Source organism: Triturus cristatus, chromosome 2_1, assembly GCF_964204655.1.
Source record: "Triturus cristatus chromosome 2_1, aTriCri1.1, whole genome shotgun sequence".
Classification (NCBI taxonomy): domain Eukaryota; kingdom Metazoa; phylum Chordata; class Amphibia; order Caudata; family Salamandridae; genus Triturus; species Triturus cristatus.
In genome coordinates, this window is record NC_140581.1 from 992282853 (window position 1) to 992301685 (window position 18833).

Genomic DNA, 18833 nt, shown 5'->3' on the forward strand with positions numbered 1-18833 from the left:
GTCTTTCCCACTTATTTGAAAATGTTGAATGATAAAATTCAATGAGAGGAGCTAAAAGTTGCAGCTACAAATGCCAACAAGAGTTCTGAAGGAATTCAAAGTTCAGGCACAGGTAGTCAGGAGCTCCTTCTTCAACGTACTGTTGAGAATAAGACAGCCATGACTATGAATTAAGTAGAAAATGATATGGGACAGATCCCAAATTATTCAACTGATTTATTCAGTTTTATAGCACATCTTAATTAAGAAGAGCTTACGATTTTCACTCTATACCACGATTATCCTACTCTATACCACATTTTAAATTGCCTTTTGTATGTTTCTTGTTGTTCTGTTCTGGAACCTTTCTTCTTTATGATGTATGCGGCTGCTTGGGGACGCATTAAAAGTAATATGCATAATGTTAGCCTCCGTGTCTTTAATGAAATCTAGATTCTCTAGTCATGGTAATAGGAGAATCGTAATTTTCACACATATTACTGCATTAGTCAATCATGAAATTCTGCATGAGACACTTGAATGTACTTGCAAAACATCCAGGCCTACATGTCCCTGTTAGTGATCATTATTACAAATTACTGGGGTAACCCAAGAAGGCAATAGGACCTGGGTAGCAAATGGTACATACAAAAATGTGGTCCTATTAGCACCCAATCCAAGAGAAATGCAATATTCAATTTGCAATACCGACGAGCGGAAAACATGATTATGAATAAATCACACTTACTGCGGTTTTAAAAAATCAAACCGAATTTTATATATCAAAACTAATTTGTAGGAGGCGTGTCCAAGATGGTGCCCGGACAGTAACTAAAATACGGAGCTCCGCCGCGCCGGATCTTTAAAATAGCGGTTCCCGGGGGAGCGGCAGACCCAGTCTCACAGCACCGGACGCTGAAGTTTTGCTGGTCCCGCCGGTGTTGCCTAGGGTCAAGCGCGGCGCCTACTGTAACTGATCCAAGCTTCTAGAGCCAGAGGACATGAGATCATAAGACTCCACAAAATGGCGCCGCGGTGAGTGCGGTGGACCTGCGCACCGCCGGAGGGCAGCGTACTGGATCGGACGCCCAGAGTGAGTGTTGCGACGCCGCAACCGACAGCAGTGCTGCCAGGAGGCCCAGTGAGAAATTGGCAGTGCCTGCGGGGAATGGGCAGAGCACGCCGGACCTGAAGTACCGGGCAGTGAGGTAGCTGAGGCAGCATCGGAGTGCCGTCGAAGCTCAAAAAAGCGCTCTCGGAGGTTGGCTCCTCCGTCCAGCAGGAGGGGGGAAGAAGCAGAGCAAGCGGTGCCAAACACCGGTCAGGGGGGTGAGAACGGCAGCAAGGAAGAGGCAGTGACTTTACCCGGCAGCACGGGGAGGCTCAGACGGGGGCTTCAAACAGTAGTGGTGAAGCATCTCCCCCTCCTCTTCAACCGTGCGGTGCCATTTCCCCCGCATTGGCCGTGTTGTGCAGGGCGCTAGGGGTGTGCACCACCCTCCACCCCTGACACGGACCAACATTTGGAGAAGAGGCACGGCAGGGTAGGCTCTCAGCCCTAAGCGGTAGCGAAGCAAAGTCGATTTCCAGTTATAACCTGGGCTGCCCAACAACAGCAGAGGCATCTTCCTGTGTCTGCCTCGATGGAGCCTAGTTCAAAGCAGGGTTCGTTGGCTCACAGCAGAGGGGCCATTGTGTGGGCAGGGGCCTGGTGCTCCTGTAATAGGCTGGGGGGTCCGCTGGCCGTTCGGGGCCTACCGAAAGCCAGGAACAGAGGAATCTGCTCGTGCTAAGGGAAGCGGAGGCCTACCAGGACCAACGCCCTCACAGTACTGGGGAGAGATCGTCCTACCGCTGTAAAAGAACCAGGTCCACTGCGCTTAGCCTGCAGGGCCTTGCATCTAGCCACAATCCCGGAGCGCACGAGGCCTGGACGGAGATGGACAAGATTCTACAATGACCAGCGCCAGGGCCAAGAAGGAAACTGCCTCCATCAAGAATCTTTTGGCCAGGGGCACACCCAAGAAAGCGGGAACGACCACACCCTCCCCAAGCACGATGGTAGCAAGTGCCCCAACATCACATGACATGAATGAGGAAGCCCCCATTACACGCGGCTTTATGAAGGCACTCTTTAGAACCCTGAGGGACGACATTGTGGCCCTCCGTACAGAGGTCACTTCAGAGGTCAAAGAACTGCGCCATGATATGGGGGTACTGGAGCAGAGAGTGGACACTGTTGAGTGAGCTGGGGACTCTAGGGAAGAAGAGCTGGAAACGCTCCGCCGCAAGCTCCTGGAGCTTAGAGACCGCAACGCAGATCTTAACTTCCATGTTGAAGATTTGGAAACCAGATCCTGCAGATCAACTATTCGCATAAAGGGAGTGCCATTGCAGGTGGATGCGGGGCACCTGGAAGACTATGTAATGCGTCTCTTTCGCCAGATAATGCCAGATCTGGAGGGAAAGCAACTCTTGCTGGATCGTACTCACAGGGCAGGACGTACCTTGGCATCTCCAGGACCCCCCCCCCAAAAAATTTTTAACGTGCCTTCACAACTATAAACAAAAGGAGATGATTATGGAAGCTGTGCGGGAACAGGCCCACGTCCTTTTCAAAGGCAACAAGGTCAGACTATCAAGATTTGTCGAATATCACACTTCAGAGACGACGAGAAATGAAACTAGTGACCAAATTCCTGAGGGACAAAGGAGTGCGATATAAATGGGGCCACCCTTTCCGCTTGATTTTTGTGTGGCAGGGCGAGACGAGAGCGGTACGCACACCCTTGGAAGCAGCGGATATTCTGAGTATAGAGATTGACAGGGAAGCCTCATCTGTGCGTCCTACGGCTCAGCTGCCCCCCCAAACCCCGAAACGAGGAAGACACACGAAAAACCACACACAACACCAGCCCAGCAGGCCGACGAAAATCGAGAGCATCAAGGAGCGCTCGGCCCTCCTGCAGCAAATAGCTGAGCGGCAGCGATCCCCAGACGGAGAAACAGATTGAAGGCCCTGTGACTTGTCCTCAAATTTGCTGACAAAGGGCTAGCTGAACCTCTCAGAACCCACACAGATTCCTATTACGGCAATTGGTAGCGGCGGGGGCAGACAACTCCCTTACCATTCTGAGAACGCTGCTACGGACTGCAAGTCGTGCAACCGTTGGTGCAGTTGTTCTTCTGTTTCTTAATGTTGAAATGTTCTTTACATGCTCCTATGCACAGCATACTACTGCAATGCCACTCATCACATTTGGGTACAAGCGGGCGGGTACGGGCAGGGGGAGGTGGGCATGAATAGCGGTGCCACAATCTCACAGACATGATACGCATAGTTAGCCTTAATGTCAGAGGACTCAATTCACTGACTAAGAGGATAGCACTATTACATCAGCTGAGGGCGTTTCAGTGTGACTTCTGCCTGTTACAGGAGACTCATCTTCAGAAAAAAGATTGGCCCAGAATGTGCTCTAGATGGTTCGACCATCAATTCTGGTCCTCCGGTCCAGGGAAAAGGGCGGGAGTAGCAATCCTGGTAGCTACACACTTTCGAGGGAAGGTTGTCTTGGTTCAAGCTGACATCCCGGGGCGGTTATTGTCTTTGTGGGTATCTTACAACCAGCAGCCATTCACAATAGCTTCCATATATGCATCTAAAGACCAACAAGAACAATTCATAATCCAGGCGCTGGGTAAAGTGCTAGCTTCTCCAGACACACACTTAGTATTTGGGGGAGACTTTAACTTAGTAATGGTTGTTGCGTTAGATAGAACCCCCCATGCCCAGGAAACACCGGGATGTTCACTCCGCAGGGCACATGATGGCTAACAGAGGCCGGTTTGACTGACATTTGGTGGAAATTGCACCCAACATCACACTACTATTTCTTCTCTGCAGCTCACCAATCTTATACCAGGCTTGACTTCTTCGTCGTCTCAGGCTCACTGACCCCTAGAGTTACTTAGGCCACCATTGATGTGGCGTCCTTGTCAGACCATGCTCCCATCCAGATAGACCTACACCTACCAACGTCCCGTCGAAACAGTGGGCCGTGGCGCCTCAACCCTAAAATGCTATCCTATGACGCCACCAACAAAGAAGTGGGGGAGGCCATTGGGGATTATCTTGACATTAATGACAAGCCACAGACATCAATAGCAACACTCTGGGAGGCCGTTATCAGAGGTAAATATATAGCGGTCGCAGCCCGACTTAATAAAGAGCGTGCACTGAAGCGTACCCAATTAGAAGACACGGTTAAAGAGCTGGAGGAGGCCCATCGGTGACAGGCTCCCACAAAGCCCGGCGACAAATGACCATAGCGCCTAAGCAGCTTAGGGCATTGGATATAGATGCTGCAGAATATGCACTATTAAGAACACGTCAGAAATACTTTGCAGGGGGCAACAAAGCAGGGAAACATAGTCTACGCGCACTGGTAAACACCAGGCCCGTGCAAAGCCTCAAGGACGGCAACGATGAACTCATCACAGGGGATGAGGACATAGCGGGGGAGTTTGGGCGTTTCTATGTGGACCTCTATAGGGCTGAGGGCTAATCTTTAGAGGAATGCACCCCTTAAGTTACGCAGACCCCCATAACGAAGTTGCAAGCCACTAGTGTCCCCCTTCTGGAGAAGGACATATTGGAGCGGGAGGTGTGGGAGGCAATCGGGAGACTCCAAACCGATAAGGCGCCAGGACAAGATGGGTTTATACCAGCTTTCTACAAACAGTTTGCCTCCTTGTTGTCCCCTATACTTACCCTATAGTACAACTCTTTTAGTGAAACTGGGGAACTAACTGAAACTATGCACATGGCAACGATAACAGTGCTGCCCAAACCAGGTAAAGATCCCCAACGCTGCGCCTCCTACCATCCCTTTTCCTTACTAAATGTGGACGCAAAGATTTTTACCAGGATACTAGCGGTTAGGCTGGGGGTACACATGCCGGAGCTGATTGCGCCTGATCAGTCTGGCTTCATACCAGGTCGTAATTGTGGGGACAACTCTAAACGGTTTTTCCATTTACTTGACCAGACGCAGCGGTCTAAAAAACCAACCTTATTTCTCTCAGTAGAAGCGAAGAAGGCCTTTGACCGCGTTCATTGGCCATTCCTGCAAACAAAACTGGAGGTGGTGGGTATCGGACCCAGATTCCAGCGCTGGGTTTGGGTGGGGTATGCGGGGCCTAAGGCATTAGTCAGTGTGAATAATACGCAGTCCCCGACTTTCACTATCTCCAGAGGGACTCGCCAGGGATGTCCCCTCTCACCGCTACTATTTGCGCTCTACATGGAGCCACTAGCGGAACGCATCCGTCATCACCCACAAATAGAGGGGGTCTGGATGGGAGGCCAATCACACAAAATAGCCTTATATGCCCATTATGTGCTGCTGACCGTTACAAACCCGTGCCACTCACTGCCCCCCTCCTAGAAGAGCTCGCAGCATTCGGGGAGGTCTCGGGTTTCAAGGTGAATACATCTAAGACCCAGGCACTCAACATCACAGTCCCACAGGAAGAGCAACAACACTTGAAAGCGGAGATCCCCTTACACTGGGCACAACAGGGCATCCCATATCTGGGTATTCAGATTTTTCCGACCCTAGAGGACACGGTGACCCGCAACTATTCAGGTATCCTTAAGACGGTGCAGTCATTTATTCAATCATGGCATGCGGGTCCCATTTCCTGGGAGGGCCGCATAGCGGTGGTCAAAATGACGTTGAAAAACGATTGCAGTTCCCTGAGCAAACTGAATATATAAGAAACTTCAATTACAATTCATAGGAGTTATTTTCGAATCACAGATTAGTGTGTTTATGGATGAGGGCCTTGTCCGATCTGCATCTTCCTTTATAGTCTCTAATTACAACTTTGGCATTTATCCTTAGGAGACTTGTTTAAACAGTAGGCGCCTTATTGTCCAGATCAAAAGTAATCCAAGTCCATTTATGACTTTTGCAGAACAAATTATTTATTTCATCAGGTCATAAAAGAACAGCCTTCATTCGATCATAAAAAAGAAGCCAACACGTGTTTCGTCTACGGTCGTATTCTGCCATACTCAATTGGCGTCTTGGCAGAATACGACCGTACTCGGTGCTTCGAACTTAGAGGCAACGGAAGTTTTTGGTAAATATTATCTAGTTGAGTTGGCTGGTATGACTGCGGCCACCCGAATTGTTATTTCCGGTTAATGCTATTGATATTTTGGAACTAGGCCCTGAGGAAGTCTTATGGAATATCATCCTTAGACGAAACACGTGTTGGCTTATTTTTTATGATCGAATGAAGGCTGTTCTTTTATGACCTGATGAAATAAATAATTTGTTCTGCAAAAGTCATAAATGGACTTGGATTACTTTTGATCTGGACAATAAGGCGCCTACTGTTTAAACAAGTCTCCTAAGGATAAATGCCAAAGTTGTAATTAGAGACTATAAAGGAAGATGCCGATCGGACAAGGCCCTCATCCATAAACACACTAATCTGTGATTCAAAAATAACTCCTATGAATTGTAATTGAAGTTTCTTATATATTCAGTTTGCTCAGGGAACTACAATCGTTTTTCTGTACAGTTACAATTGTTATCAATTGTAGGCAACAGCGTTGGGTGGTGGCTGTTTTGTTCCCTTGGATGCAATCCTTGTGATATTTCTGTTCTCTCTTTCACTGTTTTAATCACTATTTGTTTGCGCAGGATATACCTCACTGCCCATCTTTTTCTTATAGTCAAAATGACATTGTTGCCCAAGATCCTGTACCTTATGCAAATAATGCTGCTGGTGCCACCTGCCACTGTTCTAAATAATTTGCAGATGGCACTTGAATCCTTCATATGGGCCGGTAAGCGGGTCCGAATGGCCAGAGAGCGGGCTTATCTGCCAATGGTTAAAGGGGGCTTGGGTATTCCCAACCTGACAAAATACTACCTGGCGGCGCAACTGCGCTACATGGTTGAATGGCAGCGCCCAATGACTGAGAAACATTGGTAGTCTCTAGATCAGGCAGTGGCGGGTGTCCACATCTGGAAGATCCCTTGGCTCCCACGCAAACACCGCCCACCCGGGGTCTACATTTCACTGGAAGTTAGAGCCACAATGGGGGTTTGGGATAGGGTGTTCTCCGGCAAGCAGTTCTCCACCCAGATTTCCCCACTCACACCAATTATAGGAACCCAGATTTCCCACAAGTCACACAAGATAAGACATTCATTCGCTGGCAATAGGCCAATTGCAAGCGAATTGGGGATCTATTTGATGTGACAGACCTGCTAAAGGTTAAAGCGGTGCAGCAGGACTTTGGGCTCCCAGATTCTGAATACTGGCATTACTTGGCGATTAGGCACTGGGTGACACGCCCCAACATTAGGCCTCATGTTAGCATGCGACCGACGCCATTCGAAGGTTAGCTTCTCTCTAGAAAGGACGACTCCCGCATTCTATCTGATATATACTCCTTCTTAAATACACAGAGTACCCCTTAGTAAACCCCGGGCAGTAGACGCTGGGAACTCGAATGCGGACGGCGTTTCACGGATAAAGAATGGACAGACTACTGGTATCACACACCTGCACGTCTGGCCCGGTGGCAGTTGGGATGGGAGGATACATGTTGGAGGCACTGTGCACAGTCGGGCAGACTTACTCACCTGTTGTGGCATTACCCTAGGTTGCATAGGTACTGGGAGGAGGTGATTGCAGACATTGACCAGATGTTTTACACCAAAATACTGCGCTTCCCTAGCTACGTCCTTTTGGGACTGCCCAACACACTAACCTACCCACTACACTCCAATAAGGGAAAGGCAATTACCCTGGCGTTATGTGCGGCAAAACAAGTTTTATTGTCAAAATGGGGTACTGACGTTGTCCTAAGACACTGACTGGCTCCACAAGCTATGGGTTTTGTTGGGGATGGAAAAATTAACGGCTGTGGTCAATCGCACTTTGCCCAAATTTGAAAAACAATGGCAATCATGTATAAAACACCTCTCAGGAGTATCCCAGGAGTTCACATGTCCTATGTATTTGGGTATGCTACAGATAACACCCACCACCACCACTTCAGACCTCAGTACAAGAACAGAGTGATGGCTTCTATAGATTGACATGTGCATGTAATGATTACTTTATTCAATTGTTTTGCCTCCCATTTCCCCCCCACTTCCCCCCCTTCCTTCCTCTGATCTTAGCTACTTCGCCGGCTGGCCAATGGATGTAGGCGAAGGATGTTGTATGGATATTTTTTCCCTTTAAAAATAATAAACAAGCATTGGCATAGCCAATAGGTCTCGCCTTTGGGACCTTATAAGTGTTTAACCATGCAACAGTTGCATAACTAAAGACTTATAAGGTCCCAAAAGCGAGACCTATTGGCTATGCCAATGCTTGTTTTAACTGCTGTAATCTATTGAAGCCTCACGGAGAACATCAAAGCGGCCGCGAAAGTGATCGCGATCAAACATCAAAGCGTCCGTGCGGCCGCGAAAGTGAAAGTAATCGCGGTAAAGCGCGACGCGCGCGCCCGCGCACATGCACTGTAGGTCTAGGCTGGCCTGGTAGCACTTTTTGGAGCCCTCACAAAATGTCTCACCAGACCAGCGCATGCGCTGGGTCAGGCGAGACCTAAAAATCGTTACAATCCTAAAACTCATTTGTAGTATATACAATATTCCTAGAGTTTATTCCATTGTGGTTGCTTCAAAGTGAGTTTGGATATAAAAAAAACAGTTTTATTTTTCAAAATAGCAGTAAGTGTGATTTATTCCTAATCCTGTTTTTAGCTCGCCTGTTAGTGATCAGGCATCTAACAAAGAATAAGCTTATCTCATCTGCTAAGATTCAGAGAACTGTCAAAACAATGTAGTCTTTTCCATTGTCTTAAATGAACAAATTACAAACATTCATTACTGGCTTCGCAAGTTTGTATTTTTAAATTGTACACAGTTTTAACACATTTGGACAAATAATAAATATATTAGGCCAAAGTTCATTATGAATAAAATAATTAAAAAGAAATCTGTCAACAATACAAAAAATGTTGGGAGGAGAGAAAGACGGAAAACGTGTAACCAGTGCAAGGGATCAAGGGGAGTGAAACATTAATATTTAAAATTGGATCGAGCAAATATTTTCTTGGCAATTCAATTATAATGTGACATTAGATGAAGAAAGACAGCCACCAATGGAGCGATTCAGAATGCAATAGACTGTCTTTACTATACAACAACATAGTAAAGACAGTTTGAGGCCTCAATATGAATGTGTCTAGTCAAGAGTAAGACGAATAAGTCAAGTGTTAAGGTAAGTCCCAATTGTTATGTGCAAAAAATGACCAGTATAAATAGTTTTGTCTTTAGTCATAAAGAATACTAGAAAATGTGTCATCCTAATGCTAACAAACATGTAGAATCGATGGAATGAAAGCTATCGCTGAAATTTCTAATTTTAAATATGGTCAAGTGTCTATAGGTAGAAAAACCTTTACTCTTTTCAACATCATTTCTCGTAAAGGTTAGACAATGACATCAGGACATTATGAAGTCTATATGAAAAACGGGACAGTTTGGACATAACATGTGTATTTGTAAAGCGCACGTTCACCACATATATATATATATATAAAACATAACATGTGTATTTGTAAAGCGCACGTTCACCACTACGGGTATCTTGGCGCTGAATAACAGATGTTTTTTGTTACCCAGCTCAATGGTACTCATTTTATCGACCTCAGATGGATGAAAGGCTGAGTGGACCTGCCAGGATTTAAACCTGTAACCATGAGGTCGAACACAGGCCCCTGCAGTAGACGCATTAGTCCACTGAGCCACCAGACCCGGCTATAAATTATATTATATAATAATATGTTATTTCTGGAACAAAAGCTCTAGAAAATATAGGATTTAGTCTCCATTCAACAGTTTCAGAGATAAAGTATATGCTGAATATACATCATCATTCAGCCAGAGAAGTATTATGACCAGTGTAGCCTTGTAATTTATTTTTTCAATAGTGCTACATAGGCATTTATTCTTTAGTACTAGTTCGGAATAGCAACTACATCTCTTTAGAATGTATTCCCTTTCTCCATGTAGAAACTGAGTACAGGTTTACTGAAAATGAAGTCCTGCATATGCTGAATTATATTACATATGGTTTACAGTTAACATTAACTTGTACAGCTTTTATGAGGTTATTTTTTTTTAATTAAATCCTAAGGGCTTTTCCTCATTCTTCCAAGATGGCAAACGTTTCTTTGAAATATTTAACCCAAGAAATTCAATGAAAAGAAAACAAAGGTTAAACCCACTTTAGGTGTTGTACTAAGATAAGAACATATATTTAAAAACCGAAAGAACACTGAAATTTGCCAGCCATAAACTCTATAGCACAATGCCACAATCACTGGATGATATCCTCAGTGAAGTCATTTAACATCTCATCTTGCTCCAGGCCTTTAGGTTTATGTGAACCTTATCAGTAACAGATGTCTTGTTCCCCGATTTAATTTGAATTCAGTTGTCCTTGTATAACAAGTGTATAGCTCTGAATAGTTGGTTTAGAATGCCCATTTGTTTGTGCTTTACCATAGCAGAGCTCAGCTAACTGAATCAAAGGCCTTGAGAATAGTCGACGAAACATGCAAAAAAATGTTCTGCTTCGCTCTGATGCTTCTTGGATTAATGTTGATTATGCTACAATATAATCTGCTGTAGTATTGTGTAACAAAAAACCCGGATGGAAACCATGCGATTAGCTTTTTGTTTTTCACCCATGTGCTCATCTCTTTTAGTAGTTTGCAGAGTAGTATTTGGAGTCAGTATACAGGAGAATATTTAATTTGTAGTTGTACGGGACCCCTTTTGAGATTAGGTAGTAGATTGAGCCCTTCAAGGATGATGGAAAGAGGCCTTTCATGAAGCAATTCTTGAATAATTACCTCAGTGCCATAGCCCAAAATGTTGGGTTGTGCTTGAAAATTGCTGGAGGCAGATCATTGGGTCCCGGAGCGCAATAATTTCTGCTTGCCTTAATGATGTTAATTACTTTCCTTCTGTTCTAACTGCTCACTGGTACCTATTGTGTCCTTAATATAACACTGTGCAGATGATAGTGCCTGGATTGGTTATGCTGTATCAGTTACAATGCAAGGCGCATATATGTATAGTAACTAAACGTATTACTATAGTACTGCAGTACTAGTGTATTAATATTAATACTTGTCTTTTACTGGTGGGAACTCCAGTAGCTCGAACTATGTTCCAGAATGTTTTGATGATCTGGATATTACTACTTAGCGAACAGTCGGCCATTGTTTAGCTCTGTACATTTGTGCACTCCATATTGCTCTTCTATAATTTTCCTGTCAATTTAGCATTTTCAACTTCATTAAGACTTTTGATTTTGTTTGCTTTTCTCAAGTTCCTACTTAGGTCTTTTTTTAGTCGTCGAAGGGTAGATGAACTCCACTGTTTTAGAATGCTTCTGGGGAAGTCCTGATTGATCGTTTTTTAATGTACTTAAGATCAGTTTTGATGTAAGACCCCAGGCTTCAATATAGGTTATGTTTTTCCTGTTACAAGACTTGATGATTTGCTGTGATAGGTTTGGGGCTTTGGCAATTATCCATGATTCCAGTTTTCCTCGACTAAATGATAACCATTTATTCTTGAGTGGCGAGAGGCCAGACGCTACATAGGTTGGTGTTGCACATTCATTTATTCTTAATGTGCAAATTTGAAGAAAGTGGTCTTTTTCGGTTCCGCTGTATTATTTCAAAGTCAGTGAAGCGGTTCACTAGCTCCATAGATACAAATGTGTAGACTACAACTGCCATTTGAGTTGTTCCAATTCTAGTAGGCGTTTTAGAGTTGTTGTTTGTAAAGCAGTCATTCAATGCTCGTAGCATTAAGTCTTGAAGAATGGTCCAACAAACTCTACTGGATGAATCAACAGTTTGGGTGGAGGTCGAGGGTTCTAGTACGTTTCTATAACTGTCCTCCTGTTCATGCAAGTTGGATTTTGTGTGATGGTCCATTAGATTCAGCTAGAGGCCCCCTGTCACGATTAATGCATTTGCTTGAACAAAGGGCTGTAGAGAGTCTATTAAGTTAACTAATTCTTTGCTAATCGATTACTTAATTTGTTGAGTATAAAAACCTGTAAGAAGTGAGAATTTTTTTTTTTTAAATTTCACAGTTATTCACTGTAGCCAGGGGCGATTGCTATTTAGTCCAGTGCATCCCAGGTGAAGATGTGTTACGTCATGAATAGATAATCTTTCAGAGGGTCTTGCTCTCTCGAGTACCTGCATCCCAGAAGCTTTCGTAGCCAACAGTATCAGTTTTCTTGCAACTTTAAGTCACCTAGAGGCAGTTGATATTAAATTTAGAAATACATTCTTGTTGCTGCTGGAAAGCTTCCAAGCCTGCTATATCACAGGAGTATAGTTTAATCCTTGTGCTAGTAGTAACTCCTTTGTCACTTGCGGTGACTTGTGGGTCCTTCACTAGGTTAAGAAAGAGTTAGTGGGTCCCCTTAGGATTGTTGTGCCTCTATGATGCAATGCTCCAGCCAGCCAGGGCTAGTCTTCATCTCTTAAAGCTGTTTCTGTTGAAAATGCTCAGCTGCAAAGTCCTGGTGCATCCATTGTTATCCTGATATCTGTAGATGGAGCTGCCCATTTGTCTATGCATGAGTTGTAGTGCATAAATTAGTTGGCGGTCCATTCTATATCCTCGTTCTCATTTGGGAGTAGTAAAACTGGATATTACTCCAGGTAAGCGCTGATAACTGATATGCCCAGTTTGCAAATTGTGTCGCTTCCCAGAATCTCTTGTGTGCGTGTTCTTTTGATACTAGAGTCAATTTTGTGCTTTCTAGGTTATTATCATCCACCGAAGGGACAAAAGAGGTGTCTAATATTGATACATTGGTTATCATGGCTAGCTCTGGGATAGCTTTGTACAATTTTTGAATATTTCCTCTGTTTAGAATGTCGAATGAGCCTTTCGAATGATATAACGGGGTAAGAAATTTTGACGTAGGTGTAGATATGAATGTATTATCTGGGTGTTTTTCTGGCGCATAGCACTCTTGTTTCAGTAAGTGGTCCTTAGGGGGCATTATAAATACATGTGTTTGTTTTCTCCAGTCATTTCCTCCGTGCTACACATTTGTATGGTGCAAGCAAAAAAAATAGGGCTATTTGGGAGGGTGCTTGATGGTGGCTTGCCGTTTGTGTGCAAAGTTTTTAATGGGTTAGACCAGCTATTGTCTTTTTTACCAAAGCCCATGTTACTCTTATTTCTTAATGGGGGTTTTCACACCATTGAATGGGGCCAAGATTTTGCTTTCAATATTTAGGCCCATTGATCTATTACGTAAAACTGAGGAGGAAGCATCCTTGCTGCTTCTAACTGATTTCACTGTTGCTGCTCTCAAACCCAATGTTTTTGGGAGGGTTGCAACTTCTGCAAAAGATAAGACCATGTGCTCTTCTTTTTCAGACTTCTGGTTAGGGTACTCTGTCGTGATCATTGATTGATGGCGGTTATAGGGGCGTTTACGTCCTGACAAGGGCTCTCTATTAATGAGGTGGAGGTTTTGAAACTGTTTTGTTTAGAGCTTATGCTTGTTTTGTTGCCATTATATCTGAGATTCTCTACTGAGTTACTGAAAGTGAACCTTTACCGGATATTGGATCTGTGTTGTTTTGACTAAGCATTACATGATTACTATTGGCAGGGTTGAAAATTGGGTATAGATCTAATTGAGATTTTGCGGTTATGCATCCGCCCTGTGCAGCAGCTGTTTGCAGATCCATTTTTTCACCTTCTGTTATATTAAACAGGCCTATGCTTTGTTTCTTTAGCTTCCCTAGTCGTTTTTCGTAGAAGGTTTTACCTTGAAAGGTAAACCGGAGCCAGTGACGCTGATTTTTGCCCCCTTCACCAGAATGGACATCAACCAGGTCTGTCGATGGGTTTATTAGCCCGACCCGGGGGAGGGAAGCAATTGTAGCTCCAATCAAGACTGAGGGGGGAGATTCGTGGTCGCTGAATCAATGATGACTTCAGTCAATGGGGTTGACCTGTTCTTGCTTGGCTGTGCCTTCTGAAACTGAACACGTTGTCTATGACAAGCGATTTCTGACAGTGTCGATTCGCACACTTCCCCTCACACTGTTCAGCACCCGAACGTTAGATGTCAAAAAGGGTAGAGGAAAGAAAACAAGGATTTAAACTTGTTTCCATGGCACAGAATGATAAATTGGTCCATTGTTGCCACAAATCTCTGGTAAAACCTGCTCTGGGCCATGTTCTGCATACACTACTCTTCACATGTTATATGCGACGTTAGAATAGCAAATCACTCTTGATTTGCAACGGACAATGTCAATATCAATTTTCTACTTATTGAACTATCTGTAAAGCGCTCTGATACCCTTCTAGGGTCATGTTTGCGCTATATAAAACTTTATAAATAAAAATAAATAAATAAACGCTAGAATGGAGGAGCGGATAAATTACAAATATTCCACTACACAAAGACATCGTGAACATACATATTGCACAACAAAGCGAATGTGGATCTCAGAACGGAGTCAAAAACTAGTATGTTGTAGGCATCAGTCGCAAACTCCTTCGAGTACCACAGATAAACACATGTACCGGAGCTATAAGGTACAGTACTACCAACATGCAGTGTTTGCCAGGCAAACCATATTTTCCTTAAAGAAATGCGAAAACAATAATCGCAAAAAATATTAACATCCCTTCTGCTCAAATATTTGACCAAAAATGTACATTACAATATATCGTGCATTTATTTTATGAGACATTCTATAACCTTTGACAACTATCAGAGATTGCCTATGATACTGACTTCATAATAATGCATCCTGAAAAACAGTTAAGCCCTTCTCTGTGCAATTCGTGCGCATGGCAGTCCTTCAAACACAAATAGCCAACCACTGATCGTAATAATCGTGTGGGAAGCAAGGCACATAATTATGCAGCAGCTTCCAAACGCAATCATTTTAAAGTGTATTCATTACTTGTGGTCTATTATTAAACAGAAGGCTCCAACTAGTTTTTGCAGTGCTATCACGGGGCGCATGAAAAAAACAGAATAAACCTGCATGATGTACCTGCCAAAATGCTACGGTGTGCCAAGCCACCTAAGGTACTTTCAATTGGCATAGCCTCAATTACTGCCCTTGTCAGCTTTTCGAATGCTGGGGAAGTGCCCATAAAGTGTCATTAGCTCTTAGTGCACACAGCCCAGCTGAGAAGGCAGGCCGCTGCGTTGCTAGGCAACAGTGCATTTAGAATCCCTCATCATGCCCAAAGATGCAGCGTCAGCTAGGTCAAGCAGCTCATTATCAACCTACCATGGGCCTTCCATTTACCTCCGGATATTGTTCCAGTATTCACAGAAAAGTCATTCAGCTGAATTAAACCCCCAGGCCCTAAGACATCTTTCCAAAACACAACAAAGGCTATTTCTGCTGAGAGAAAAAATAAAAGATGTATTTAAGCCTCCAGTCTAGTGCATACTTTGTCACAAGCGAGCACAAACATTACAGATCCCTTCTGATTCATCGCCTATAAGGCTTTTCTTTGCTTCTGCCACAATCGAATGGGACCTGCGCAAGAGGAATAAGCTATGTTGATAAATACTTTGAAACATTTTTGCTGTGTTTATTTACATCCAGAAGAAAGGATCATGACATCTATTCACGCCACAGATCAGTAGTTAGTTTGTAAAAGAGGTACGAGACCTAGGGACTGACAAAGATGAGCACGTCTCAGTATTGTCTCCTCTATGTCATAGGAGCAGCACAGTTGATGAAGATGAAGACACCCGTATGAATAAAAACAGAACGTGAATTTGCTGCTGAATGCGAAAAGGTGACATACAGTATGTTTACAAGCAACATAGGTATGGTTGTGGTCCTTTAGGAAATAGGAATTACGATTAGGAAGTCTCCGTCAACACTATAGCCCAAGAGTTCCCAGAGGTGGGGGGAATGCCACAGCTAAGCAAAGGTAGGATAACAAGCTACCCTTCATTATGCCAGAAATATTGGGTTTTTGACATCATCTGCTTACTGGATCACTTTAATTCCCCTCCCATCTGACTTTCAAAAACATTAGGCATTTCCCCATTTATACATTAAGAATTTGATTAGTTATTTCCAAGGACTTCAACTCAGTTAAAAAATCCTGAAAAGGGGCCTGTATTTGAGAATAATGGGCTAGTAAAATGTAGTCAAGAACTGTATTTATTCTAAAAGAGTATGCGCTTTGTTTAACTCGATCAGCTGAAAAGGAGTATATTGGCATGGACAGTTTTTTCTGCATTAAGAGACACTCCACCCCTACCTCTTAGAGGAGGCACTGGGCATTCTCTATTCTAACACATCTTCAGATCTCAGTCTAATCCTACCAGTAAGCTGAAGAAAAACGTCAATGCCACTTTTTAACGATGGGTGCCCACCAAGAACATTTTAAACTCAGAACAGGCATCCCTGTGTGTTGGATTTTTGTTGACTCTTTGGTCACGTGTCTTGCAGATCATGGTTTACTTGTTGGCATTACGCATTCTCTTCCACTGAGAAGAATATAATAGTTAACTTCTTTAGCAGCATAGTGAAGCTGAACAAGGTGGTCAACTTTAACTTCCTCAAATACAATCTTTGGCAGCTGGTTCAAATCTGGTTTAAAAAAAAAAGCAATCATTGTCATCTGTGCCCTTAACATTCCTCGCTCTGACGTGTGCTGACATATAAACCGCACATAAGCGGACAAAACAAAACCAAAATCCTTACCCGTAATGTGGGCAGTCTCGGTGTGGATTTTAATTTTACATTTCACACTATTTTGTATAACGCTAGAAGCATGTCTGGGAAACGGACATTCTCTCCATCTTAGCCACTACACAGGACATTTCACCAAAGTCCATCTTATCCTATGTCCAACAGTTTACAAATGAAAGATGACCATCTTAAGAGAGGGGATCAGTTTAAAAAAAAAACAAGAATAAGCTAACACTTTGGAAGAACATATGCAGGAACTGTATGCAGGATTCCATTGCTTACCTGAGACGAGTCTACATTAGCAACTTCAGTGATGGTAGTCAAAACTTCACGAAGGACCTCCCCATTTTCTTGAACCAGAAGGTATGCCAGAATAAGTGAAATATGTGGTGGAACTTCAGTGATCACGGGTAGCAAGGTTTTGACAGAAAGCAGCCAATCGCAAACAGCAGTGCTGCTTCCGTTCATTGTCTCAATCGTCTTCCAGGTAGTAAACAATGTATTATAATCGCTTGTTATTGGGAAAACAAGCATCGGAGGCGGCTAAACCAAAGGGGCAAAAATACCATATTTCAGTACATACAACACTCATCAAATTAAACTGAAAAAATACACAAGTATGCTTATACGATGAGCATTTTCCAATAATGTGCATGGTTGCTGATCAAACACATCAAATCTGATTTCAAATACTTTTGTTCTCAATAAAAACTAAAGCAGTCAAAACTTCATTGATAAATAAACTTGCCAAAGTGTATCTACAAAGTAAAATGCAACAAATTACCTAAGCAGAGGCAAGTGGCGTAGTCTGATTAAAATCCCAGCCCCAAAAAAGGTCTAACTACAGGCAACATGTAAGATTCAGGACTTTCTTTTGAAGAAAAAAAAACATGATTGAAGTTATAAGTTTTTTTCGTTCCAATTCTACTTCACTTCCAGACACCTAATTCTGTATCATTTATTAATCAAATTTTTTTCACACACTGCACTGCAGAGTACTTTATTTTATTTTATCATATGTATATATCAATTTTAAGTTTGTCCTGTCTCACAAGCCGAATTTTTGCCAAGAAATCAGAATACATGCATATACGTACATAAAGGGGATTTCGGTTACCTCTCTTCATCAGCTGGTATGTTTAAGTGTCATTCACAATTTGCTTCCACCCACCTCAGCATACAGCATGGCACAATGGGTCAGCCCTCTTGCGCCGCTGGCTCTCAAAGCACACTTCAGTGACTAGGCTTATGGCCAATCTCTACTTTATTTCATGTTGTTTTTCATTACTTTTATACTTTTGATATCAATTGCAGATTTTTGAAAAGATAAAAAAATATATATATAAATATATATATAAAAATATCACGGATCTACTGGCCTTGCATATGCTTGTTTTATATTGTCTTAAGCACTGGAAAGCTTGAATATGTTCCAGTACTAGGGATCAGCGTAAAGGAATGCAAACAGGGGCTATTTGTGTAAAAAAGTAGGACTTTGATGATCTAACAAAAGTGAAGAATTATGCCCACTCTGACTTAAAAATGAGAAGCACAAATATTCACGCTTTGGGAACATACCAAATTAGCTTTCTGCTTTACGTTTACTCAGCGGAGACAAGGAAATAAGCAAGCAAAATACAGTAAACAGTGAAAAGTGAAATATTTGTTATGTCAACAATTAAAAACAAAAAACTACAAAGAGGAAAACATAGACACAGAGGTTGGACTAAAGGTCTTCATAAAACAAGCGCTGACAAAGCCTTAGCAAGTGACTACTTTGCTTTTTCATTTATTTTTTCAAACCTATGCAATTGACATTGTAAGTGGAAAAGCTACAAGTAAAAATGCCACCATTTTGAATTGGCATGTATATGTCTGCAATAAAAAAAGTAAGTAAACAAGCATTTACAATGCAATGGTCTCGCCTTTTGCATAAGTTGGAGCTATTGGTATTGTAAATGACAAACTTTTTTATTTATGGGTTGTTTTGAAAACAGATAAATAAATGGCA

General features: G+C 42.9%; 1 protein-coding gene across 2 annotated transcripts in view; it reads right to left on the bottom strand.

Annotated features, from left to right (window-relative positions):
* The window catches only part of FOCAD (focadhesin), a 1730079-nt gene that overhangs the window by 1408147 nt on the left and 303099 nt on the right, over positions 1 to 18833 (bottom strand). For both annotated transcript variants that reach the window (XM_085634390.1, XM_085634400.1), the window contains exon 13: positions 17105 to 17365. In XM_085634390.1, coding sequence (XP_085490516.1) covers positions 17105 to 17365 — 261 coding nt within the window. The remainder of the gene's footprint in view (positions 1 to 17104; positions 17366 to 18833) is intronic.